Genomic DNA, 23,527 nt, shown 5'->3' on the forward strand with positions numbered 1-23,527 from the left:
AATGATTGGAATTTGTGCGTTCCTCATTGTATAATTAATCCTACAAATACATTTAAACGGTAAAAAATTGTATGTAGGTGAGATTTTTGAGAACTAGATGGAAAGGGTCTGTGATTATTAAATGAGATTTGGGTCAGATATTTTGCATTTTACACTGGTGTCCTCTTGTGTCTGACGATCTGACCGCCTGTCAGGTATCAGTAACATCTGCCGCTTGCAGCCACAGAGCAGCCCACGACAGCTGTGTGATGCTGCCCTAGAATTCATGCCAGAACAGTCCCCTCTGAATACCAGTAGACCACCTGGGTATCCAGCTACAGTGTGTGACAACATCTCCTGCTCTTTATGAATGCCAGAGATACTTAAAAAGAACTTGCATGGGGTAGGAAAAGAAAACCTGGTACCTCCAAAACCGTTATCCTTCAGTTACTCAATTTCTCCATCTTTAAACCATCCACCTCCCCTGATTGCAGCTATAACATTTTAGTTTAAATGAAACTCCCTGTATAATTTGCAAAGCCGTCAAGTGCTTTTCAAATGGAAGGCCCGTGATAAATTTGAGGAGAGGGAATGACCTCTCTCCCCTCAAGCATTTTCCCTCAGAACTTGGCTGGCATCTACCGAGCAAATATTTACTAGCCATTGACTTTGTGTCAAGCACCATGCTGGGCTCTGGGGCTTAGAGAAAGGATAATAAAACACGGCTCTCTGTCTTCAAGTAGCTCACAGGCCAGTCTTAGGTGTTGTGAGTGTTAGGACTGAGCATATTAATGTCTAGTCATCAGTTTGCACTTGACGAGCAGTTGAAGAGCAGTCTCTCATGCCTACAAGAAAAGGACTGTCTTAAGAGTACTCACTCCAACCATAATCCCTTCATGGACAGAATTTTCTTTTCCTGGTTTTTAATTAGCTGGAGACATTTTGTTTTTTTATCAAGGACCTGAGACATTTTCATACAAAGGTATACGTTTTGCTTCAGATAAAGAATTTCCCTTGGCAACACCTATAAAACTCTAATGCCATCTATGGAACACTATGATTCCCTTCCAAAAATCATCTTACAGGTATCTTTTTTTTGCTATAAAATGTTTAGTGAGATAGACGTGAAACACATAAAAATATCCGTATTGATATCGCCTCAAGCGCTCATTACAAATACCCACAAAACCCACTATGAAGGGAAGTTATACTCTACTTTGACAGTTTTAAATTTTTTAAAAACAAATTGGTAGTAGTCAGTGTAGGTTACATTACACTTTAGAAGAAGTGTGATGCATCCAGATATGATGCTTAAAGCACAGGGAAGATAATTTCCTCTTCTCTGTTTCATTAAAATTGCAAGATGTCATTCTTAGGACATTTAAAGTTTGTTTCATAGAGAACATCATTGCTCATTCAGGTGCTTGCTGAAGAAGCTGCCTTTAATCCAAAACTGTCTCCTCTCATCAAGCTCCCAATATCAATCTCATCCTCTCTGTAGATAACCTCCTGCTTTCCACTTTTCTTGAGCTCAGAAACAGTTGAGCCAACTTTCTATTCATTTCCACCTTGAAATATCTCATATAGCCTTAGCTTCTTTTCTCCATTTTAAGAAAAAGAGTCAACTCTCCAAAGATAAATATCCTGCCTTTAGGACCTTAAACTCAAATAGAGGAATTCTAGAGTAGGAGCAGAAGGTGTGGGTTTGATGCTCAGCCCTTACAACTTCCAGCCACATGACTTAGTTTCTTTGCAACTCAAAACCTTTAATTATAGAATAAGACAATAACAACAACTCATCCACAGTGCTGTGGTAAGAACGTAGTGAAATAGTGAGCATAAAACTGTGTGGTAAACTAAAAAGAATTACACAGGTGTACTTTATTATATCTAGAATATTCTTCCAACATCTGTAGATATTTATCTCATCAGTTGTGCCTTTCTCTTTCTTTTTCAGTACATTTTAGATTTTTAAATCCTTTCTATCAGCTTACATTTACCTTATCTCCTATGATAAAAGAATAGCAAACATAAAATAATTACCTTGATCATATTTACCCATTAAGTTACCATGCATTTTCTTTCCTGTTTGCTGAGAAACTTCTTAAAAAGTTTGGCTTTTCTCTATGTTATCTTTACAATTCAATTTTCTTAACATCTTATATTCTAGTATCTCGATTCTATCATCTGAAACTACACATGAAACTTTTTATGAGCTTTCATTATTCTTTCTCACTTCTCTGCAGCATTTGACACTGTTGACAATCACCATAACATTCTAAGTTCTTCTGATGTATATATTTGTTCTTCCCTGACAGCTTTGTCCTAGCGTTTGCTTTCTCTTTTTTTCTCCCACCCCTAAATGCAGGTGCTACCTAAGGACATGCCTTGCTATTCCGCCCTCTATATTTTCTTTCTTGGCAAACATCCATTCTCATATGCTCATTAAACTATCAACTCTGTAAAGCTAACTCTCAAATCTGTCACCTTCCTTATACTTTGCCTCCACTCTGTAACACATTTCCAACTTCCTCAGGTACACCTTTAACTTTCCATGACCTTAAAGAGCCAAGTTTCCATTCTGTACCCCCAAAATGAAAAGAAAGCTTGTAGTTCCTGGGGTCTTCTCTTGCAGGGCCAGGGAAATGATCAAGGAGCACTAGTCTTTCATTAGGTCTAATTACCATTCATCATTACAGGGTTAGTGTGGGACATTTTACCCTTAAACAATTTATTTATAGATTCCTATCTTAATTAAGGAATTCCAGAGGTTAAGATGATTTCTCAAACCCAAATAAAAATATAGAATATAGAGTTGGTTGACCAATTAAAATACAGAGTTTAAAAACATAAATAAAACAACAAGGTCCTACTGCATAGCACACAGAACTATATTCAATATCCTATGATAAACCATAATGGAAAAAATATAAAAAAAAGAATGTCTGATGTGTATAGCTGAGTCACTTTGCTGTACAGCAGAGATGGGCACAACACTGTAAATCAACTATACTTCAATAAAAATATTAAAATAAAACAAATAACATTTTGGTTGACCAATTAAAATAGAGAAAATATAGAAGATCAAGACTGCATATTGTTGAACTATGAAATAATAAAATGAGTAGAAAAGTGTAGTCAAATCTTTGACAATGGAGGAGCTCATGTAGAAACAAGTTTTAGTAGCCAGGCACATCATGGTGGCAATAGAGAAATGCTACACCAAATTTTGATTTCAATTTTAGCATATTTGCAGTGTAAACCAGTGGTAGTTTGGTAATAAAATATTTTAAGAATTTTTAATTCATCAAGTTTGAATTTTTGCAGATATAGTGAAACTTTTCAACATAGATATATTTTTAAGGGTAATTTAAAAATCTATTTAAAAAGCTCCAACTACGTTTTCAATGGCACTTAAAATTCAATTTCATTGGTACATAATACTCAAATTCTGAACAGTTGGATCAAAGTCTTCCCTCCACATTATCTCACACCCTCAAAAGAATCATTCCTGGCATCTAGAATCAGTTATTGCTGAAATCATTCAGCCTTATTTAAATAAGTCTCATAATAGGTTTCCTTTTTAAACTACATTTCTGGTTGACTAGAACAACAGTAAAACGACTGGTAGTCATGTACTTAAGACAGACATCACTAAGAGTGACAGTATAATCATAGCTTAAGATGTACATTTACTGCAGTGGTTACCATAGAGATCTAAATTTGGCTCTTTAATAAAAAGTACATGAATTTGATTTTGAATGTGTTCATTTTGGTTAGCAAGGTACACCAGGTTTCCAAATTGAATGAACATATATAGAAACAACAGTTTCGGAATTTTGTCCTAGAAATCTTCAAGGGGTCAAATATAGGTATATAAAAAAGTAATAGGTTCAATTTCTGGAGTTTTTAATGGATACTTCATTAACTCTGTCACGTGAAGCCTAGTTTGGCAAAATATATATTTAATGGCTTACTGATATTTTATTCTCAAGAGGGAAAACAAAAGGCGGGGGAACCAGACATTCTAGCCTAAACATAGGTATGGCTCAAAGCACAAAGTAGGATCACAAGAGTAAAGATCTGAGAGTTCACTGATTTCTGGCCCCTGCTCCTCTTCTGTCCTGCTGTCTATAAGGCAAGACTCTTGAATTTTTCATTTATAAATTCTTCCCTGGTTATCTTAGATCACAGAAATCTCTCCCTTCTTTGAACTTAATGAGTTTTATGTTTGCAACTTGAAATGATCCTAGATGCCATTATACTCTCCAAACTCTCAATCAATTTGGAGATGGTATACCTTGCAGATATACCATCCGGAGTGTCTAGTGCAGGTCTAGGTATGTAATTATTTACATTGATTGATGGATAAGATGAGGGTAGATTGATACCTGACTGCTATAGAGAGGTAATCTGAAGTATAATGCAAACATAACAAATGCATTAAAGTTAAAACCAAATATATGGGGGGAGAAAAGCTACTGAGATCCATTACGATAATATGTGTAAAAGAATTCTATAAAGCACTATTCAAATGTAAAGCCTCATCAAAAAATAAACTCCTAGAGGAGTTTAGTTTGTTCAGCAAATGTTGTTCTGAGAGAATAAATTGTTCTTAACTGTTGAATAAGAAAGCTTTCCCTCCCCCAAAGCATTAGGATATTTGTGCTCCTACAGACTTGGAATGAGAGTTGTAATACTCTGTCTTGCATTATGCTCTATATTGAATGTTCTCTTTGCAAAGCCTTGCACAGCTGGATTCTTCCTGTCCGTTTGGTCTCAGCTAAAATGCTTCCTTAGAATGGTCTTCCCTGACCACTCTAAGGAAATGCAATGCTCTACCTCTCATTTTACTTTCTTCAAGGCACTCATCTTGATCTGAATTTAACAGACTATTTTTCTGTTTACTCATTTATTGTCTATCCTCTTCCCCTAGCACAAGTTCTATCAGACCAGGGACTGATCTTCTACATGTCTGTATGTCCAACTACTAACAAATATTTCTGAGTTAATTAGTGAATTCTCCAAACTAAATTTACTTGCAAACTTTGTTTGAATTTAATGGCAGGTTTATTTCATTTCACCAAACCCAAGATATATAAATGATCCTTAAAATTTCAAAACTAGAAATAATTTTGGAAGTTATTTGCTTTAACTTTCCTGTTCCATTAAGAAAAAAAATGGAACCTTGATTTGTAAAATAAATAGTTCAAAGTTAATTCACTGAGCACATATTTAGATACAAAAAGAAAGTTAAACATTTCATTATCAGAATATTTTAGGCACACTTTAAATGTAAATCAGCAGGATAAATGACTTAATTCTCAGCGCCATTTTGTATGATTAAGTACACTTAACGGGAAGCTTTAGTAAAATAAGGCCATGGCAGAAAGTGTCAAATTTTTCTTTGCAATAATTCTGAGCACATTAAATTCTTCAAAAAGCTCTTTTTATTGCCATAAATTCAAACAGTTAAATTGAAGTCCTTCATATTTAGGATCAGAAGGATCATAAAGATTTTTATAGTTAACATGAATACACATGGGGTAGCAGCATATTAGCAGAGAAGGATCAGAAAACAGTCACAGAATTGGAGTGTGTTTCCCAAAAGTGACATTTCAGATATTTGTCTCTAATAAAGATTGTTGGTTTCTTAATGTGCTAAAACTCAGTAAAAAACTAGGTACATCTGGCTTATTGCTATTGCTATATACAGGGAAATTCCTCTTAGTATCTGTGAAATGTACCTGCATTTGTTAAAGAATAACATCATCAAAAATGTTTCTATCATAGTTCAGAAATCAATAGTTTCTCTTTCCCATATCTTTATTTCCATTTAATGGTTTAATTCAAGACGACAGAAGAAAAATTTAGAGTGATCTTTCAGTAAAATTTATTCTCAATGAGTATTTCTGAATAAACCCCGTAAAAATATCACTCAACTCTGGTTTATATATTAATGGAAATAAAGATGTAGATTTTACAGATAACTATTTTTATATCATTTTCATTCCATTTCTTTCTCATTTTATGCATTTCATTTCTATCTATCTTCAGAGTTTCACAGTTCACTAATTCTCCTAATTATCTGAGTCCCAACTCCTTCAGGATGTCTGGTGAGTATCTCTCAACACTCATTTGCAATAGAGATCATTTAAGCTGTAAACTTTAAAATCCATATATTTATTGTCACATTACATCCTTTACAATAACTATGAGACTTGCATTCCGAGTCTTCATGAATATTTAATTATTTGCACTCAGACTCACATACACATAAATTTAGATAGATAGGTAGATCGATAGATGATTGATAGACAGATAAATGGATAAAATAAACAGAGAGCAGACAGAATAAGCTGGACATTAGATGAGTACATTTGCAGGCTGACATATATAGTATATGTTTACATTTTCAGAGAATCACTCATATGATAAGACTTTATGAGGTCATGAAAAAGAAGCAATGAATGTTATTGGTTCAAGAGGTACTAAACTGTGAGTGGTACTAACAACCCCAAAGAATATTTTTCAAAAAAATCACTTTAAGAGATAACTAAGTGACCGTAAAAGGGAACCAGAGATTAATAACAAGTCCTAGTGTACCTAAGTCTCCTACAATGCCTTATATTTCTAAAACTAAGTATGTCTCCATGTAGTGTATGTTTACGAGGTGAAACATCACATAGATGACTATCCAGTGTAAGTCTGTTCTCACATTCTGCTTCAGTGAACTAGAAAGTTCAAATGAAGAGGTAGAGTTATGAAAATTACCAAGCCTTAGGCTATTATAATTTTAAAAGCAAAACAAGTTCTGCTAACATTTTCTAACACTAAAGTTTGATTAATATCTAATTTTCCTGTCGTTAACTTGTGCTTTCTAAGGGAGCACAGGAAATCAGGTATGTATTGTACTTAACATTCAAAATAAAATTCTAACCCATTTATTTTGGTAAAATAGAGTTCTCTATAGACACCTTAATTAAATATCATTATATGATCCTACTGACCCAATGTTCTAAAAATATATAATAGATGTAACATAGTCCCTAGAAACAAAGTCTCAGCTATCCCTTATCTAGAAATATTTTATTCTATAATATCAATTAAACAAAGGATAAGGAGACTGAATAAAGAGAGATGTTTAAACAATTGTTTAAGTTAGAGTGGTGGTCCACATGCCAGAAAATCTAATTGTAAGCACAGAAGCAAAAATTTTAAGCCACATGCAATGTGTTTAAGGTTTATCCTGCACCAGATAGGTAAACTTAGAGTAGTTTGCTGGACTAAATCATTGATATTGGTTTATATTCTTTATGGAGGCTGTACATGAACATGATCTCTTGGACTTTTATGTCTAAGTTTATGACCTCTTAGACTTTTTTAAAAAAAGAGGCCAATAAGGTACAAACTTTCAGTTATAAGATGAATAAATTCTGAGATCTAATGTACAGTATGGTGACTATAGTTAATAATGCTGTATTATATAACTGAAATTTGCTGAGAGTAGATCTTAAGATAACTATGTGAGGCAATGAACGTGTTAATTAGCTTGACTGTGGTAATCATTTCCCACATCACATATGCATAACATCATGTTGTAAACCTCAAATATATACAATTTTTGTCAGTTATACCTCAATAAATCTGGGGGGAAAAAGAGGCTAAGAAATCTCTATGTTAATATTAAGAGAGTACTTTATTATATTTAAATCAAACTATTTCACAAAACCATCTCCACCAAAATCGTGGATAACACATGAACTTAGTTAGATTAAGCTAACTTAAAGATTTCTATTATAGTCTGATTTCTATGACCAGGCAAATAAAAACAGTCAAGTTTTATATATGATAGACAATCCAGTATGCTCAGATTTGCATGAATTAAGTTTAAATAAAAGCAAAGAGTGCTAACAGAAATAATTCAACTAGACTTTTGTCAAAATTGATTTCTATTTAACAAGTTATTATGACTGACATTTTCATTTGTCAAAATTAGAACTGCATGGACATTTCTAGAAAATTCTTTACTTTCTTTCAATACTTTGAAAAGCCTGGGTACCACAATCCCCAAAAAGTCTACAAACATTTTCACCTCATTTACCATGCTATTCTGTTCAATGAAAACTTCTGCCTTTCATTTTTCCATTATTTATTATGTCAACTCTCTTTTCTACTTCATTGCTTGTGCAATTTGGAAATAAATGGATTTCACATCATGAAACATTTCACTTGGTTATGTTCTTCAGATAAATATATTGCTGCTTACAGAGTGACTTGGAAGGAAAGAAAATTGGGGTATTTAAAGTAAATTCCACCTTGTTAATTAAACTATTGGTTGTTGACAAAACAGCTTACTTTTTAAGGGTAGTGATAATAATAAAATTAAAATGTCCACAGTATGGTACAGTTTATAAAAAATTCAATAAGTATTGTCTCATTTAATCCACATAGCTGTCCTGAGAAGTAGATTGTTAGAATCATATCTAGCGTATTTAAAAGAAACCGGTATACTCCAATAAAGATGTTAAAAAAAATAAATAAATAAAAGAAAACGGGCTAAGATATAATGAGAATCTCCCCTAAACTATAGAGGTCTACAGCTGACTAGTTACCATCAATTACAATTTTCCTTCATTTGTTTCTCTTTGGAAGATGCCTCTGTGTGTGTGTGTGTGTGTGTGTGTGCATGTTTTAATACTTAACAGCTTTACTGAGGTATAATTAATATACATCGGACTGCATATATTTAAATTGTACCATTTGATAAATTTTGGCATATGTGAAATCTGTGAGGCCATCCCCACAATCAAGGTAACGCATATCTCCGTTAGCCCCCAAAGTTTTCATATGACCCTTTGTAATCCTTCCCTCCAGCTCTTCTCTCCCACCCCAATCTCCAGCCCCTAGACAATTTATCTGCTTCCTGCCATTCACAGGTTAGTTTACAGTTTCTAAAATTTTATGTAAATGGACTCGTATGTTATCCTTTTGTCTGGTTTGTTTCATTCATTCGCAATTATTCAAGATTCACAATGTTCTAGGGTGTATCAATAGTTCACTCACTTTTCTGACTAGAATTCCATGTATGGATAAATCATAGCTTATTCACCTTTGATGGAGATTTGCATTGTTTCTGGATTTTGGCTATTCCAAATAAGGCTACTCTGAAAATTACTGTACATCTCTTTGTATGGACATGTTTTCCTTTCCCTTGGGGAAATACCTAGGAGCTGTTTAAGAAATAGTAAAATTATTTTCCAGAGTTATTGTACCATTGTACCATTCCCACCTCAATTGTATGTGCTCTTCTACATCCTCACCAACATGTTCTTTTTTAATTTTAGCCATTCTGATAGATGTGTAGTGTTATCTCATTATTTTAATTTCATTTCTCTAATAAAGAATAATGTTAAAGATTTTCTCACGTGGTTATTTGCCATCTATCTGCCTTCCTTAGTAAAGTGTCTCTTCAAATCTGTGAGCTATTTTTCCTTGGGTTGTTTTATTACTGAGTTTTGAGAACCTTTGGGTTTTTTTGGATACAAGTCCATTATCAGATATATTATTTACTAACAATTTCTTCCTGTCAGTGACTTGTCCTTTCAATCTCTTAACAGTGGCTTTGTAGAGCAAATTTTTTTCATTTTGATGAAGTCCAGTTTATTGATTTCTACCTTTATGGGCTGCCTAATCAAAGGTCACAAAAATTTTTCTCCTATATTTTCTTTAGAATTTTATAATTTTAGGTTTTACTTTTAAGTTAACTTTTTATATAGTGTGAGGTATGCATTTTAGATACTTTTTCCACATGGATATCCAGTTGTTCCAGTACTATTTATTAAAAATACTATCCTGGGCTTCCCTGGTGGCGCAGTGGTTGAGAGTCCGCCTGCCGATGCAGGGGATGCGGGTTCGTGCCCCAGTCCGGGAAGATCCCACATGCCACGGAGTGGCTGGGCCCGTGAGCCAATGAGCCTGCGCGTCCGGAGCCTGTGCTCCGCAGTGGGAGAGGCCACAGCAGTGAGAGGCCCGCGTACTGAGAAAAAAAAAAAAAAAAAAAAAACTATCCTGTTTCCACTTAATAGCCTTTGCCTATTTCTTTTAAATTAGTTGTCCATATATGTGACATCTTAATAGCATATGGAGTCTTCCAAATCATAAATGTATATATATCTCTCCATTTTTGTAGTTCCTCTTTAATTTCCCTCAGCAATATATTGTGGTATTCAGAGTAAAGGTCTTTGCATATCTTTTGTCAGATTAATCACTATTTCATACTTTTGATTCTATTTTAAATGACTTTTTATTTTAATTTTGATTGTTTGTTACAAGTATTTTAAAATACAACAACTATAGTATTCCTGTATCCTGCAAACATGGTAAGATAATGTTTTAGTAGTTTTTTAAAAACACATTCTGCTGAATTTTCTAGACAATCATGTCATCTGTAATGACCAGCTTACTTTCTCCTTTCTAATGTTTTGTTTATTCTTCTTGCTTTATTCCACTGCCTACAAGCTCCACCATAATGTTAAGTAGAAGAGGTAAACGCCAATGCCCTTATCTTTTCCTGATCTTATGGGGAAAACATTCAGTCTTTCAACATGAAATATGATGTAGGATTTTTACAAAAGCCCTTTATTAGGTTGAGGAAGCTCCCTGTTATAATTAGTTTGCTCAGGGCTTTTTCTCACTTACTTTTTATTTTTTAATCAGGAATAGAATTTGGGTTTCATCAAATACTTTTCAGCATCTGTTCCAATGGTTGTTTGATTTTTCTTTTTTTGGTTTGTTAATTTGGTGAATTAAGTTGATTGATTTTTGTATGTTAAGCCAGCCTTGCTTTCCTGGGATGAACTTCAGTTAGTTATGATGTACATTCATTTTACATATTGAGAAGATTGATTTACTAAAGTTTCATTTAGAATTTTTGGATCTATATTCATGAGGGACATTGTTGTGTCGTTTTCAATTCTTGTAATGTCTCTGTCAAGTTTTGCTCTTTGAAAATGCTGACCTCATAAAATGAGTCAGGAGGTATTATCTCCTCTTCAATTTTCTAAAACTTTGTATAGAACTGTTCTTATTTCCACCCAAAACGTGTGGTAGAATCCACCAGTGTGGTCATCTGGTAATGGAGTTTCCTCTGTGAAAAGGAATTTTAAACTACAAATTTATTGCTGAATATACGATTATTGGGTTGATTTATTTCTTCTTCTTTGATAGTTTTTATTGTTTAAGGAAATTATCTATTTTATCAAAATTGCCAAGTTTATTGACATAACACTGTAAATAATATTGTTTTCTAATCCTTTAAAGAATTGTAGAAGCCATAATGATGTGACTGTTATCATTTCCAATGTTGGTAATTTGTATCTTCTATTTTTCCTATTAAGTGTGGTCAGAAATGTATCAGTTTTACTGATCTTCTCAAGGTAACAGCTTTTGGTTTACTTACTTTTATCTAAACTTTTCCTCTTTTATATTTCATAATTTCTATTTTGATCTCTATTATTTCCTTTCTTACATACTTTGGATTTTCTCTCCTCCCTTTTTTCCAGTCCCTAAAGGAAGAAGCTGAAGTCATTGATTTTAGATCGTTTCTATTTTCTTCTTTTAACATAGACATTTAGTGCTCTAAATTCCCCCTAAGTATTGCTTTTAGTGGCACCACAAACTTTGATATGCTTTATGCTCATTTTCATTCAGTCCAAAATATTATTACTCTTACTTTTGACTTCTTTTTGTTGCATGGCCTATGTCAAAGCATATTATGTAGTTTCCCAATATTTACTCTACACCATGCTCCACAAATCAGTCTGGTTGGAGGGTACAGGCATTATTGCTGGTCCTAAGTGAGCACTGGGGCAGTGAGACCTCTAAGATTTATGAGTTTCTTCCTCAACCTTGGGTCATCTTCTCACACATGTGCACTGTTCTGTACTCCATATTTCATGAGTTCTCTGTGCAGCTCTCTCCTCTCCATTACTCTGTCCACTAAATTCTAGGTGCCTTGAGCTCTCCAGACACTCTGGCCCATTTCCTCAACTCATGGAGTCCACTGGGATCTGGCTATGTCTCCCTTCATGTTGCTGAAGTCTAGACACTATCTCAAAGCAGTAAGCCATGGCAACTCAAGGCCCCTCCTTGTTTGTTTCCCATCTCTCAGAGACCATCATCATTTATGACTTACTGTCCAATGTCTTGAAACTCTTTTTTCACATATATTTTGTCTGTTTAAAAAATTGACTTAGGTTTGTGTGTGTGTGTATGTATAAATTCAGTACCTGTCACACCAACTCTAGATGACACTTTCCTGGTTATTTTAAATTCAGTTGTTTTATTTACGCCATTTTATGAGTGTAGGTAAACAGTTTACACTGTAAGTTCTTAGAATGTCAGTGGTTATCTCAGAGGATGTTGCAGCAGTCTAAAAAGAAAGTTTTTTTGTTGTGGTTGTTGTTGTTTTTTGTTTTTTTCTAAAATGTAATCTCTTTCTGGTCAGGAGAGATTTAGAACCACATATTGACTAACACTTAGAGCAGCAGTATTTTATATATGTATTGCATATTCTGGTTTTAAAGGGCTTTTCATGAACATTCTCTCATTTGATTATCTATGGTTAAGGCCTAGATGCAAACATACTAGAGCTTAGGAGACATGCTACCTTACCCAAATTCGCACAGCTAATAAGTGCTAGAGCTAGGTCTTGAACCCAGGCTGCCTCCCTCCCAGACCATTCTTGTAACCACTAGTCTACGCTTCAGGGCAGTGGGACACTCTTCTGAGTCTTTTGCTGCCTTCTGACTCTTTTAAACGACCTCAGTTGGTTCTACAGTGACAGATTATCTCACATATTGTGCGCTTTTGGAAATAATGCTCTTGTGCTAGTGCCTAATGCAAGGCAAGGATTTCAGGTGGTGATGCTTATTGGGTGGTACTAATAACATCAGGGATATTATTCAAAGATAGATGAATGGCTCTGTGTGCAATGGATAGTGCATTGGACTTCTAAAGATAGATGATACCTTTGATGATAAATTCATACTATACTGGGTTAATTTTGTCATAAACTATTTTATATGAATATTCATTTCTGAGTTCTTCCTATATAAAATTTCAACCCCTAACAATTTCCAAGATCTACCATTTCATATTCCTCTTCTCTTCCTTAGTTTTTTCTCTTTAACACTTATCACCAGTATATATATATATTTTAATAAATTTATTTATTTTTGGCTGCGTTGGGTCTTTGTTGCTGCACACAGGCTTTCTCTAGCTGCGGCGAGCGGGGGCTTCTCATTGCGGTGGCTTCTCTTGTTGCGGAGCACAGGCTCTAGGCGCACGGGCTTCAGTAGTTGTGGCTCACAGCCTTCAGTAGTTGCAGTGTGCAGGCTCTAGAGCACAGGCTCAGTAGTTGTGGCAAATGGGCTTAGTTGCTCCCTGGCATATGGGATCTTCCTGGACCAGGGCTGGAACCCATGTCCTCTGCATCGGCAGGCGGATTCTTAACCACTGCGCCACCAGGGAAGCCCTATCACTAATATATTAATGTATTTTGCTTCTCTTGTTTATTGTCTGTCTCCTTCACTAAAATATAAGTTCCATAAGGACACACAGTTTTGTCTACTTTGTTCACAACTGTATGTCCTGTAACTATTGAGTAGGAAATCAATAATATCAGTTAAAATTTACATTTACATCTTGGAATTTATGTTATTTTGATGATTGTTGTGTAAAGGAGTGGAGAACTGTATCCGAGACTAAGTTTTCAGGAGCATTAGGATCTACTTGTACATATTCTCACTGCTATTGGACATGTATTATCCATAAGAGGCTAAAGCATATAAGAAGATGATAAAGTCACTAGATGAGACAACCGTCTCGGCATTGTTCAGGAAGATTGCATTTGCATGTTAGCTTCTACCCCTCTCCTGATAACACCATCAGCTGTCAGGGCTGTCATGTTACGGAGGGATGGACCTTTACAGGGGAGGTAGTGGTACAGTAATTAGCAGCACGGCCACTGGTCACAGAATGCTGGGGTTCAATTTTCAGCTATTATATTTACTAGCTCTATAAATATTAGAAGTCACTATTATTTTATGCCAAGAATTTTTATCCAGAGACTTCAAGGGATTTTTCAACCCTTTGAAACTGTGTTCAAACCTACTGTGTGTAGGAGACGGATGCCTCTTTCTTGGGAGGTCTACAGTTTTCATCAGATATTCAAGGTCTGTCAGTACTTACAATACTCTGGGAATCAAAGATCAAGTGATACTGTTATAAATAAATCCCCCAAAGTGTATTCTTTTGAATTGGCTTAAACTCCCATAAGGCCAGCCAGACTACTAATTTTTTGCAGGAATTTAATATTTCTATGTTTTTCATCCTCAAATCTACATAGACCAGAGCTATAAGATAACTATAACTTTACTATTATTATAATCACCTTTTCACAGTTGAGGTTAAGTAATTGGTCTATACTAACATGATGGAGACAAGAAAACCTCATACATAAATCTACAAAAGAAATGATGACATTTTACTGTCACTGATACCTATGTATCTCTTCTTTGATATGCGCTTCCCTGAGAGTAAAAGCATAAGGCCTTCTTCACTTTGGCAGTCTCAGGATCCGGAAAGTGTAAAGGACATACTACATGTTCAATATAAGTTTGTTGTAAAATAATTAAGCTGGATATTAGACAAAGATCTTCTAATTATAAATCTCCAACATACTGTCATTTCTTGAAGTCACACATCTCGTTATGAAATTAATCTAAAGGAGAGTTATGAAATTAATCTAAAGGAGAGGGTCCTCCCTTTGCTAATGTACTGTTCCAGCATTTTCTCTCACTCAATATCTTCCTCAGCCAGGGTATCAACTATTAAGCTAACACATATTCATGTCATAGAAAGAAAAGTAAAGTAAAACATGAATCAGGAGTCTAATAAAAAGCAAAATATACATTTTGTTTCTATTGATAGCATATGGAAACTAAATCAAAGACCAGTCACTTAGGAGTACTTTATCTCTTAATAATCTTAAACAACCAATCACAGAAAACCTCCTGTGTTATTATTTAGTGATCTGATCATTCTTTTGGCCACTAGTTGCATTCACTCTGTTCACCTGGTATCTGCATCACATACCATATTTTCAAATCTCCCTTTCTGATACCTTAATATCTCTGTTGTATTTCCTGATTATGTTCTCCTGGCATATCATATTATTCCACTAAATTCCTTCCTAATACATTTCTCCCTGACACATCTTTCAATCAGTTAGATGAAGAGCATCCATCTAATCTGGGAGCTCTGTGAGGAAAGTAAGGGGAGCCTAGTGGCAGAGAATCAAGCTTAACAGGTGAGCAGAAAAGAAGTGAATAAGAATGTTAGGAAAGAAGGAAAAAAAGATGGGCAATAGGATCACTAGGTAAGAGTAGTATTGCTATGTTGATATTTTTTCCTTATGAATTTCCAGCATAGCATCCAAGGAATATTGGTTAATGAATGTATAAATACTCTCTTCATTAAATCTAAGGGTAAGAGAAAATTGTTTTTAAGGTCTTGAGTATACTATCTTTCCTTTCTTCCCCCGTCCCTCCCTCCTTTCCTTCTTTCTTTTTTCTTCTTCCTTTTAAACTGTCAGCTCTTATATTCTGTACTTTGAGAACTACACTGAGTAAAAAAGTTGGGTCCGCAAATGTCCCAAAGATTGTGCAAAGATGTATTCTGTACTTCATAACAAGAAGACATTCCTGAGTATGCTACTAAGTCTTGTGGGGCAAGCTCGGTCTGACTATGAGTATATAAGCAAATATGGGAAGAATAAAATTTCATTAACTAATGATCTTCTCAGACATTGGACTATTAGGAAGATTTATAGGCAAAAAGTTGTATAACAAGGACATCCTAGTCCTTCTAAAATAATTCAGATTATCCAAGATCCATTAACTTCCACATTATATAAATTCAAAGTAATTCTTATTCTCAAATTTTGACATTTGCTTACACAACATCAAACATATTTATATTTGTGAAAAACAAAGTTTACTTTCTAAATAAGAAATTAAAAGGCATAACTCTTGAACTTCATAGATTAATATATCTAAACTCTAATAATTTTGTTGTGCAAATAATGCCAGCAAAACGATAGAGTGTTTCAAATCATTCAGGTTAAATTATAGGGAAGAAAAAAAACAGTATTATTAATTTGACTCATTTTAAAAATGATACTGAATGTGGTTTGAAGAAAAAAACAGTATGTTAGCCCTTATTGTTTCTTAGTAAGATGGAACATTTATGTGTATTTAAAATTTTTGAATGTAATAATATATTAAAATTATTCATATGCTTCCTTGTATTGGTTATACGAGGGATTAATTCTTAATTTTTGTTTACTTGGAAGGCCATTTAATAAGTGCATTTGCATTATTAAAACTGATTTATCAAACAATAATGTCTATGATTGTGAAAAATCATGTTACTTGAATTATCCAGGATTCCTTTGACCACAGGTTATTCTTAAAGGTATTTGAGAATAACCTCAAGCAGCACTTGCAAATTCAGATATCATAAACACTTCCAAGTTTCAGTTCAAAAACACAAAGTGATTTCATAGGATAATGCTTTATTAAAAAATAAAGCCCGTCTTTTTAGAAAAGCCCTAGTGTCTTTGAATTATGTATAAAAGAATTATTTTGAAAACTTAAAAAATGCCTCTAATTTCCCATTTAACAGTAAATATTGCATGCAAAAAGACTCTAGCAGAGTTTCTAAACAAGTATTAAAATGACCAACTGACCAGTAATTTGTATCACTTTACAGAAAAGATTTGACAGTAAATTACTGAGTCTATATGTGCATGCTACAGCATAGTATGTTCAGAGTCAAAAAATAAAGTAAAATGCAATTACCCTAAAAGACATTTCAAGATTCTCTCCACCCCAGATATCCATTCCTGCATCGTAAGTTCCTATCTCTTCAAAGTAGTTTCTGTCAATAGAAAATAGGCCACCAGCCATAGTAGGGGTCCTAGTTGAAAAAAAACAAAAAGAAAAGAATATCTTTTGAAAACAATGTGTGGAGTTGAATGAGACTACAGCAAATATTTTTGAGACATTTTAAATTAAAAAAATAGTACTCAAAAATCTCAAACTGGAAACATAAAGCCAAGTTGTTAGAGGTTTTAAAATTAATAAATAGCATTTTATTTCACACTTTCTGTAAAACTAAATTTAGATTAGTCTATATTTTTCTTACAGGTGATTAAACGGATACAAGGAAGGAACACTGGCCATTTAAGACAGAGGCACATACATCCTTTCTGAAAGGCATAGTGAAGAGAAGTTAGTGCTCTTAGCACTATCCTTAAAGAGATGAACTGGTCATGAAACTACCAGTTGTCTTTTGTCACCTAATTATAAATTATTTGAATATGAACTCTAGAAATGTATGGAAGTGGTTTCTCTATGAAAAGATCTATAGCCTATTTAAATATGAAAAATATTAAATGCTGTAAAATGTTTATAGGCAATAAGTATCTAATGATAGTCACATAAGTATAAGTACCATAGAACTTTATATCTAACTGTTTACAGCTGTTTACCCAGTTAAAATGATAGAATGAATCATATAACCCTATGGATAAACATAAATCCTGTATGCTATTCACAGTTTTAGAAGGACATTTGGCCAAGATCCAAAAGTTTTTACTAGGAATAAATGCTTTTGGTTCTCATATCCAAACTTTCTCTATAGAAACTAAGAAGTCAGGTGTTAAGTTTCAAAAAGAATAATTTTTAATTTTTAATCTAAAAAGTTTCATTAAAATCAGTGGTTAATGTGTGAACCACACAAGTTTTCTGTATAAGCAGTGTGAATTGAAACTGAAAAAGAAAGTTCTAGTTGTTCACAAATGAATCTATACTAGCAATGATTATTTTTGAATAGAGGTTTTCAACCTTTGTAGCACATTAGCAGCACCTGAAGCACCTTTAAAAAATACATTTCCATGCTTGGGTGCCACTCTCTGCAGATTTAGATTTAATTGACCAGGAGTACGGCCAGATCTTTGATATTGTATAAAGTTCCCAGATGAGTCTACTATGCTGCTAAAGATGAGAAACTGATCTAGTAACTTAGATTTGGAATGCTCATCCAGGTACAGTTGACCCTTGAACAACGTGGATTTGAACTGCTCAGGTCCAACTATATGCAGATATTTTTCAACAGTAACTACTACAATACTACACAACCCATGGTTGGTTGAATCCTCGGATGTGGAGAAACCTTGGATACCAAGGGCTGACTATAAATTATACTCAGATTAACCCCTGAGTTATTCAAGGGTAGTTTGAGATTGTTAGAAAACCAAATGTTCTATTTTTCTCAAAATTATATCCTCTTCTGCCACCGGATATGACCATGTCCTCTAACTGAACAGTGTAGTTCATTGAAAAACTACCAAATAATATTGTACTTGGATATCTACCATATCACAGAGTTCTCTATTTCCCCCAGTGCTCTCACTGTTTTATACTCAGGTAATTAACTGTCCATCAGTTGGAGTAGCAGAGTCTCACTTGGTCTGAGCTGTTTTATTACTTTTGGTCTTGCTGGGTTCCTATCAAGAACAGTATCATTGACCTACCGAGTAATAAAGAGAAACACTAACAAAGCTAAGCAGATGGTAATTATGGAGTAGCCATGACCCTCACCTGATTGGGGTTTTGGAACTCCATGGAAATAACTGTATAAGGTATTACAGTGCTGAACAGTCTAATGAAATGAGGAACAGAAATTGCTGCAATTACCCTATCATAATGTAACCAGGTGCTTAAGAATGTTAAGGATGCATTTTTAACGATCAGAGTGCCTGTTCACTTATCTATTTACTAATAGGGAACTAATGCATTTAACTTAAATACATGTATTGACTTTCGTCTTACAGTTGGTGATAATTCCTACAAATATGTGAGAAATATATTATAAATGGCTACAATAAATTATATACTTAACCATAAAAATGACTCAAATAAGTTTTACTTTTAGATGAAAAGTAACAAAAGCTTAAAAAACAATTGCTCAAAAAATTCCTATATTTTCTGAAGATGGATGTTCCTAGGGAGAATTTTTTTGTGTGTATTTGCAATGTCAGTTAGCTCTCTCAAACAGTCCGGGGATGGTGCCTTAAATAATACCTACAGACACAGACAGTGTTGTATAGCATGTTCTGTTCTAAGTTAAGTGCTTTGTAATGTCCCCCCATGAACTATTTACATATTCCTGTGCAGACCTTAAGTGTTCAGGGTACCTAGAAAATTAAAAACCTTGATTATAGTTGAGTTAGCTAAAATTGTCTTTTTAAGGTTGTGTCTCTGCAATGTCGGACCAACCAATTCCATCAATTTTATTGGGGAAAATATCATCAGCCCAATGGCTGCAAATATTACCTACCACACAGTAAGTAGGTGAAGATGAATTGAGTTAATAGAACTAAAGCACTTGGCACAGTGCTTGGTACAGTATAAATAGTTAATAAGGCTGGGTAATACATCTTTCTTGTTGTTGCTGATGTTAATCATTCAATCAAAATCTTAAGTGTCCTTCAATTAATTTTGGCTCCCCATACACATGTTGTCATTTTGGATTTCAAAATCATTTAAAAACACTTCAGATCCAAGAGGTTGAACTCTGCCTCTCTGAACACACCTTTTAATTTTTTAACCCCTCCTATTTCAATCCTATGGAAGTCACTTTTTATCCTTCATTGATGGTTATCATTCCTTAGCTACTCCGTATTCTCACAGAATAACTCCCTGCAGAAATCGTTTGCCTCCCTCCTCCCATCCCCTCTCCAAGACCCTGCCATGTCAGCGAACACCTAACTGAGAACCCTAGGTTCTCTGTCCTTGCCTGACTGACCCCATTCTCTTCTTATAAATATTGGTTCCTGGGCAAACTTACCCTTCTCATCTACCTCTGCTCCTAAGACCTAGAGAATCACTAAAAAAGTAATAAGCTGAGGTCATCTGGTCCTGCTACAAGTCCATGTTGTTGACCCTCTGCTAGTCCAGAAAGACCTAACAATCCTTTTACCTCTATTTGTTCACCTGTCTCATTTTTAACTGAATATTTTCCAAAGGGTTTGGACTATTCTCAAGAAGTTGAAGATTGAGGCAATGCATAAAACCTAAACTCTCTCAATCATGAACTCTAACCTCCGTCAATCTCTACGTTAATATGTGTATGTTTCTCAGGGCCTCTTCCTTCCTCTTGTCTCAGAGAAAAGAATGTCTCCTTTCCTCTCACTGTGGGATAGCATTCACCCTTTTGCCCTCAGCCAGCTCTTTTCTGACTATAAGCATACTTTTTTTGTTTTTATTACCCCTTGATTTACTGAGATTTGCAGATATTGTGTATTTTACAAATTGAAGGTTTGTGGCAACTCTGAGTTGAGTAAGTCTATCGGCATCATTTTTCCCAAAGCATTTGCTTACTTCATGTCTCTGTGTCATTTTGGTAATTCCACACTATTTCAAACTTTTAAATTATTATTATATTTGTTGTGCTGATCTGTGATCAGTGATCTTCGTTGTTAACTACTGTAGTTAGGTGCACCACGAACCACGCCCGTATAAAACAGTGAACCTAATCAATAAATGTTGTGTGTGTCCTCACTGCTACACCATCCGGCTGTTCCCCTGTCTCTCTTCTTTTCCTTGGGCCTCCCTATTCCCTGAGACCAATTAATAATCCTGCGATGATCTCTAAGTGTTCAAGTGAAAGAAAATGTCCTACATCTCTCACTTTAAATCAAAAGCTAGAAATGATTAAGCTTAGTGAGGAAGGCGTGTTGAAAATCGAAATAGGCCTAAAGTTAGGCCTCTTGTGCCAAACAGCCAAGTTATGAATGCAAATGGCAAGTTCTTGAAGGAAATTAAAAGTGCTACTCCAGTGAACACATGAATGGTAAGAAAGCAAAACAGCCTTATTGCTGATATGGAGAAAGTTTGAGTGGTCTGGATAGAAGATCAAACCAGGGCTTCCCTGGTGGCGCAGTGTTTGAGAGTCCGCCTGCTGATGCAGGGGACGCGGGTTCGTGCCCCGGTCCAGGAAGATCCCACATGCCGTGGAGCGGCTGGGCCCGTGAGCCATGGCCGCTGAGCCTGCGCGTCTGGAGCCTGCGTGTCCGGAGCCTGTGCTCTGCAACTGGAGAGGCCACAGCAGTGAGAGGCCCGCGTACCGCAAAGAAAAAAAAAAAAAAGAAGATTAAACCAGCTACAAAATTCTCTTAAACCCAAGCCTAATCTAGTGCAAGGCCCTAACTCTCTTTAATTCTATGAAGGCTGAGAGAGGTGAGAAAGCTGCAGAAGAATGCTTCTAAAGCTAGAAGAGGTTGGTTTATCAGGTTTAAGAAAAGAAGTTGTCTCTATAACATAAACCTGCAAGGTGAAGCAGCAAGTGCTGATGTACAAGCTGCAAATTATCCAGAAATCTAGCTATTATTGAAGTTGCCTACACTAAAACACAGATTTTCAATGTAGATGAGACAGCCTTATATCGGAAGAAAATGCCATCTTAAGACTTTCATAGTTAGAGAGGAGAAGTCAATGCCTGACTTTCAAAGCTTCAAAGGATAGGCTGACTCTCTTGTTAGGGGTTAAGGAAATTGGTGACTTTAAGTTGAAGCCAATGCTAATTTACCATTCTGAAAATCCCAGGGCCAGATGTGCTACATCTACTCCACCTGTGCACTATAAACAGAACAACAGAGCCTGGATGATAGCAAATCTCTTTACAACATGGTTTACTGAATGTTTTAAGCCCACTGTTGAGACTTACTAAGGTGAACCTGGTCACCTTAGTGCTCTAATGGAGATGTACAACAAGATTAATGATGTTTTCATGCCTGCTAACACAACATCCATTCTGCAGCCCATGGATCAAGGAGTAATTTTGACTTTCAGTTCTTATTCTTTAAGAAACCCATTTCATTAGGCTATAGCTGCCATAGATAGTGATTCCTCTGATGGATCTGGGCGAAGTTAATTGAAAACTCTCTGGAAAGGATTCACCCTTCTAGATGCGATTAAGAACATTCATGATTCATGGGAAGAGGTCATAATATCAACATTAATAGGAATTTGGAAGAAGTTGATTCCAACCTTCAAGGATGACTTTGGGGGGTTCAAGACTTCACTGTAGGATGTAACTGCAGATGTGGTGGAAATAGCAAGAGAACTAGAATTAGAGATAGAGCCTGAAGATGTGACTGAATTGCTGCAATCTCATAACAAACCTTTAACAGATGTGGAGTTGCTTCTTATGAATGAGCAAAGGAAACAGTTTATTGAGTTGGAATCTACTCCTGGTGAAGAGTCTGTGAAAACTGGGAAATGACAACAAAGGATTTAGAATATTACATAAATTTAGTTGATATAGCAGTGGCAGGATTTGAGAGGACTGACTCCAATTCTGAAAGAAGTCCTATGGATAAAATACTATCTAACAACATTGCATGCTACAGAGAAATAATCTGTGAAAGGAAGAGTCAATTGATGGGGTAATCTTTACTGTCGCTTATTTTATGAAAATCCCACAGTCATTAGGCATCAACACTGAGGCAAGACCCTTCACCACCAAAAGATTATGACTTACTGTACGCCCAGATAATGGTTAGCATTTTTTAGCAAGTATTTTTTACCTAAGGTATGTATATTTTTTAGATACAATGCTTTTGCACACTTAAAAGACTACAGCATAATGTAAACATAACTTTTAAATGCACCAGGAAACCAAAAATTTGTGTGACTTGCTTTATTGTGATATTTGCTTTATTGCAGTGGTCTGGAACCAAACCCACAGTCTCTGAGCTATGCCTGTACTCTTTCAGCTACCTGTCCATTGACTATTACATTTGTGTTTTATGTGTTTGATTTCTAGATTGTCCCCTTGAGCTTACAAAACTGCTCATCTAAGTTCTACCCTAAACCATAATACATCTTCACTCCATCCTACTACTCATTCAAACCAGGGACATATATTTTCTATTCCCTTCACTGGTGACCTTATTGAAAGGATACTTTCTAACGTACTCCCTCAACTCCTCTTGACCTTCTCACTAGAATCTGGATCTTGCTCCTATCTCTATAATAACCTCTTTCTGAAAGGGCCCATTGATGATGAACTTCAACAGCCTTTCCCTGCCTTCTTCCTTTGAAAGCATTTAACACAATTTACCAACCTCCTTGCTTAAATTCTTTTCACTTCTGACTCCCATTGCATTGTTCTAGAGAGGTTTTTCCTTCTATCAGTTTAAATATTTATTTTATGATGCTTATTGATTCCCCTTCCTCTTCCTTTCCCTTGCTGGCTATCAGATCTCAGTCAAGCTTTTAGTTTCACATCTGTGACATGAGTATAATATACCACTACAGTATTGTTTTGCAGACATATGTGCTTAATAATTATCTTATTTTCCCCAAAATGTAGTCTTCTCAAGGGTCTCTCAGTGGCACTTTTCTCTTTCTCTTTA

At 35.1% G+C, this 23,527-nt stretch overlaps 1 protein-coding gene across 1 annotated transcript in view; it reads right to left on the minus strand.

Moving 5' to 3' along the window:
- GALNT13 (polypeptide N-acetylgalactosaminyltransferase 13) overlaps positions 1–23,527 on the minus strand; it is a 517,926-nt gene that overhangs the window by 178,899 nt on the left and 315,500 nt on the right. Inside the window, exon 7 of the mRNA XM_082657709.1 lies at positions 16,905–17,022. Within this exon, the coding sequence (XP_082513835.1) occupies positions 16,905–17,022 (118 nt within the window). The remainder of the gene's footprint in view (positions 1–16,904; positions 17,023–23,527) is intronic.

Source organism: Grampus griseus, assembly GCF_964374135.1.
Source record: "Grampus griseus genome assembly, chromosome: 7".
NCBI lineage: Eukaryota > Metazoa > Chordata > Mammalia > Artiodactyla > Delphinidae > Grampus > Grampus griseus.